Source organism: Oncorhynchus clarkii, chromosome 1 (assembly GCF_045791955.1).
Source record: "Oncorhynchus clarkii lewisi isolate Uvic-CL-2024 chromosome 1, UVic_Ocla_1.0, whole genome shotgun sequence".
Taxonomy (NCBI): domain Eukaryota; kingdom Metazoa; phylum Chordata; class Actinopteri; order Salmoniformes; family Salmonidae; genus Oncorhynchus; species Oncorhynchus clarkii.
The window spans coordinates 82,674,559-82,679,297 of record NC_092147.1 but is presented as its reverse complement, the minus strand read 5'-3'; the positions used below and the strand labels follow the sequence as shown (position 1 = coordinate 82,679,297).

The 4,739-nt window shown below is 37.6% G+C and overlaps 1 protein-coding gene across 1 annotated transcript in view; it reads right to left on the bottom strand.

The window, feature by feature from the left end:
- Positions 1-4,433: 4,433 nt before the first annotated feature.
- The window catches only part of LOC139409562 (polymeric immunoglobulin receptor-like), a 7,949-nt gene continuing 7,643 nt past the window's right edge, over positions 4,434-4,739 (bottom strand). Inside the window, exon 9 of the mRNA XM_071154937.1 lies at positions 4,434-4,457. Coding sequence (XP_071011038.1) covers positions 4,434-4,457 — 24 coding nt within the window. The remainder of the gene's footprint in view (positions 4,458-4,739) is intronic.

The window sequence follows — 4,739 nt, the reverse complement described above, 5'->3', positions numbered from 1 at the left end:
GTGTGGTTTGTCTTTCTGTGTGGTACAAACTGTACACAAATGTATGTGTCAAGGGAAGAGGCACCAACGACAATGACTCCTATACACATCACTGTCTGTACCCTTTCTGCTTCTGTTTAAGTGAACATGCCCCTGATTGGCTGGTAACAATACATTCTGTAAATCAGTCTTTACAACTGATATGATTTGATTTATTCAAATAAATTAATTTACATTTTTTATTTATGTACTTTTTTCCAAGTGAAGTTTGACCAATATCTCCACAGACCAGACCAAAAATCAGATTCAAAGTAAACCCATGATTAGACCTACCACAATCCAGTCTACGTGATTTTATGGTGTTTTGACAAAATCCAGATATGAATGTCTTAAAAATACTAAAAAGGAATAGAAAAATAAACCCTGGTCATAGACACATCTCAAAACCACATTGTCCTGTAAGGTAGCTCATCAGCAGTAGCTCAGGAAGCTGATGTACCACAGGGCTACATGTTGCAGGTTAACTCATTACATTACATGTTGATAAAAGACAGTTTAGCTAAACTGTAGGGTTGGTTGACCCTGCACTACTAGAATGGAGGCAGCGGCTGGTGTGGAGTTACTATTGGTTTATTTGACAAAAACGCTACATACATTTACGGTTCACTGCTGCATTCACCTGCTATCGGAGTTCTGTGGAATTCCTAGTTTCGGAATTACAACAGAAACTGAGAAAAAGTTGCTGCCCGAGTTGCCGAGTGTGTTACGTTTCACCACTGACCTTTGAACCTTTCAACCAAAAGATGACAACAAATCCGTTGTTGACCAATACAGCCTCATCAGTATGTATAATGTAGCTAGTTCGACCATATCGTCAATGTTAAGTAAGCTAAACTCTTATTGGTTGAAGAATTGTTCCAAACAAATCAGCAAAAAGCACAAGAATGAAACAAAGTCATATTTCCGACACCACAATTTTGTTCAGATTAGATGTGGGGAGTCTATATACCAGTATTCCCTGTACGGGGGCTGGCAGCCCTAGCTCACAACTTGAGAGACAGAGATACTAACGAATAGCCACCAACAAACTTTATTCTAGAGCTGAATATGTTTTGACGTACAGCTATTTCAGGTTTGATGATGAATACCACCTACAAACGAATGGAACGTCAATGGGCTTCACATTCGCTCCGAGACATGCTAACCTTTATGTGGGTCTTTTTGAAGAACGTTTTGTTAATAATGAAAACAAAAATCCATTTTTGAATAAAGTCCTGAAGTGGTATCGATATATTGACAGCATGTTTTTGGCATATGGGGAGGAACGGAAAAAGAGCTGTCAGACTTTATGGCATTACTCAATGATATTGACCCCAATCTCAAATTCACTATTGACTGTGACACTAAACGTGTTCATTACCTCCATATGTGGATTGAGTAATGAAATGGAACCCTGTTTACCACTCTGTATAGAACAGAAACAGACAGAAATAATATATTACAGGGGGACAGTTTCCAACCTGAGCCATTAAAAAGAGGACTTCCAAGAAGACAGTTTTTCAGACTGTGCAGTAAATGCCACTCCACAGAGGATTGTCTATAAAAAGCAGTGGAGATGCGTGATAGGTTTCTAAGAAGAGGCTACTCTCCACAATGTGTGGATGAAGCTCTTCATTTGGCATTGGGGAAAACACGAGATGAACTACTACAAAAAGACCCACTAGAGCTAAATAACATTCTGGAATGTTCACCAACACATACACTTTGAACTCGTAAAAAATGGTTGATGCTGTCAAGAAATGTTTTATCATTGGACCCAGCTTTTCCAGCTGAATTTAAGAATCCACCACTTATTGTATATTGGAGAGGTCGCAATTTACGAGATAAATTGGTCCATGCCAACTACCAGCCACAAAGAAAATCAGCCAGGCTCTTTACCGCCCTCTTCCGAATGGTTGCTATAAATGCAGAGGTTACGCACAGTGCAACAATATGTTGAAGTGTGAATATTTCTGCCACCCACACACAGGAAAACGGTTCCAAATAAATGACATTATTACGTGCTCCACCACCCATGTTATTTACATTATTAAATGTCCATGCGGGCTCTGTTATGTAGGTAAAACCTCTCGTTATTTCTAACAGAGAATCTGTGAGTTTAAAAATTCAATCAGGAGAAACGACAGGGATTATCCAGTCGCAGTACATTTGAATGACCTAAAACATGACATTTCTACCTTTATATTTTGTGGCAGAGAGAAAGTTAAGATATCAGACAGGGAAGGTGATATAAATAATACTCTGAGCAAACATTATTTCCTATTTCCTAGGTCTCATTGATGAAATACCTATGTATGTTATGTTGTTAATGTGAACATGAATTATGTCCCTATTTCAGATTACTCTGACCTTTTTCTTGCGCTGTACCCAATGATTGATGAAAATTATATTTTTTGTAGGTGCATGGTAACAGTTGAATCAATTTGAAAAAACAAGAAACCAGCACACTGCCCTTATATTTTTCTTATTTTTCACATTTATTCAACTGTTACCATGCACCTGCAAAAAAGATAACTCAGATGTGCGAGTGAATTTTGAATTTTCAAGTTAGGAAATAGGAAGTTCTGACGAGCACGTAATTGCAGCTTTTGATAGTTGTCACTAGCTTCCATAGCCACAAAGTCATAACGGCCGCCCATTTCTACAATTAATCTTCTTAAAATTGTATTTTAAACATATCTTTAACCCTAACCTAATCACACTGTTAACCTTATCCATAGCCTTAAATAACATGCTGACTCTGTGGCTGTGGAATCTGACTCTGTGGCTATGGAAGCTAATGGAATCTGCTTAGCATGGTCTGCCCACGTCTCCGGTTCTGGGACGAGCTCAACCCCAGCCTTTCAATTGCCATAGCACCTCCTACAGAATCCTTAAAATTCTATAAAAAAAACAATACATTCAAAATTACAAATAATATTCAAAATTACTTAATAAAAGGTGCCATAAATTAATCAAAGTAAATGTTGATGGATACCAACTTAGGGAACTTAAACAGTAACCTATGATAAATGTTGATGGATACCAACTTAGGGAACTTAAACAGTAACCTATGATAAATGTTGATGGATACCAACTTAGGGAACTTAAACAGTAACCTATGATAAATGTTGATGGATACCAACTTAGGGAACTTAAACAGTAATCTATGATAAATGTTGATGGATACCAACTTAGGGAACTTAAACAGTAACCTATGATAAATGTTGATGGATACCAACTTAGGGAACTTAAACAGTAACCTATGATAAATGTTGATGGATACCAACTTAGGGAACTTAAACAGTAACCTATGATAAATGTTGATGGATACCAACTTAGGGAACTTAAACAGTAACCTATGATAGATGCCCCACTGTTAATAACCCCCCTCATACTTTAACAGATTTGGTTTGAACCCCGGGAACTCCTTTACATGTGTCCTTCAACTCTCCACTTGGGTTAAACATTTATTTTGGGCAGACAGAGACCAGGACACGTGAGTTTTCAATGGCGACCACAAACAGTTCTGATTTTGTATATAGGTTTATAACTTTTATGAAACAGCACAGTTGGAAAATATATGGCAAATATAAATCAACACTGAGATAGATGGGAGGGGTAGAGGGGAGGGGTAGAGGGGAGGAGTTGAGGGGAGGGGTAGAGGGGAGGGATAGAGGGGAGGGGTAGAGGGGAGGGATAGAGGGGAGGGGTAGAGGGGAGGGATTGAGGGGAGGAGTTGAGGGGAGGGGAGCTGAAGGACTAAAAACAAACAAAATACAACTAATGTCAAATATACTGTGTCAGTAAAATGTATATAGTATGTAAACGCTGGATATAGAAGCCTAAGTGTTGTTGTCCATTTGTAAATATATATATATATACAGTACTGTATATATTTACAAAATAATATATGGGTGATTGAAAATAATGCAGACAATTACCCCCATACCTAAAATAAAATGTTTGTGTAATTCCTATAAATAGTTGCTATAAATAGATGTAACAATTGCATTTAAAAAAATAAATGTCCATTGTTTAATACATATAGTACATTTTATTATTGCAGTACAGTAGTTATTATACATAGTAGCTGTCTATACTAAGATCTTAATACACGTTTGATCATGATTAGTTACAGACATAGGACATTAAACTAGATCAATAACATCATGATGTAAGAAATAAGAGACAAGGGGAAAGGTGGTGGAACATAACTAATAACAGAAATGTGATGATAATCAGAACAAACACAGCAGACTGCCTTCAGTAGTTTATTACACTAAAGAATAGAGGTGTCTTCCTGGGATGGGTTAAGAGGTATGACAGAAGAATATTGGAGGCAGATAGATGTTGTGACACAGGAGAGGGGACTGTTCTGTCCTTCCAGTAAAAGGAAGGTCTTCTCAGTCACACTACTGTGCTGCTGCTCCCCTCTGCTGGAGAGGAAGTGAAACATTCAGTCACAATCTCCATTGTGACGTTTCCACTAGATACAGATCTAGGATCAGCTTCACCTCCTCCTATCCTAACCTTAATCTTCAGTGGGATTTAAAAAAAAATCTGACACAAGATCATCATCTAGGGGCAACGTCACCCTAAACCCAGGTACAGTCCACACTCTAATGTTATGGATACACACTGATAACAATAGTTTAGCTGGTCACAATGTGATAATAACATTTTACATGCAGCAAAATAAAAAGACTAAGAAAGATTTG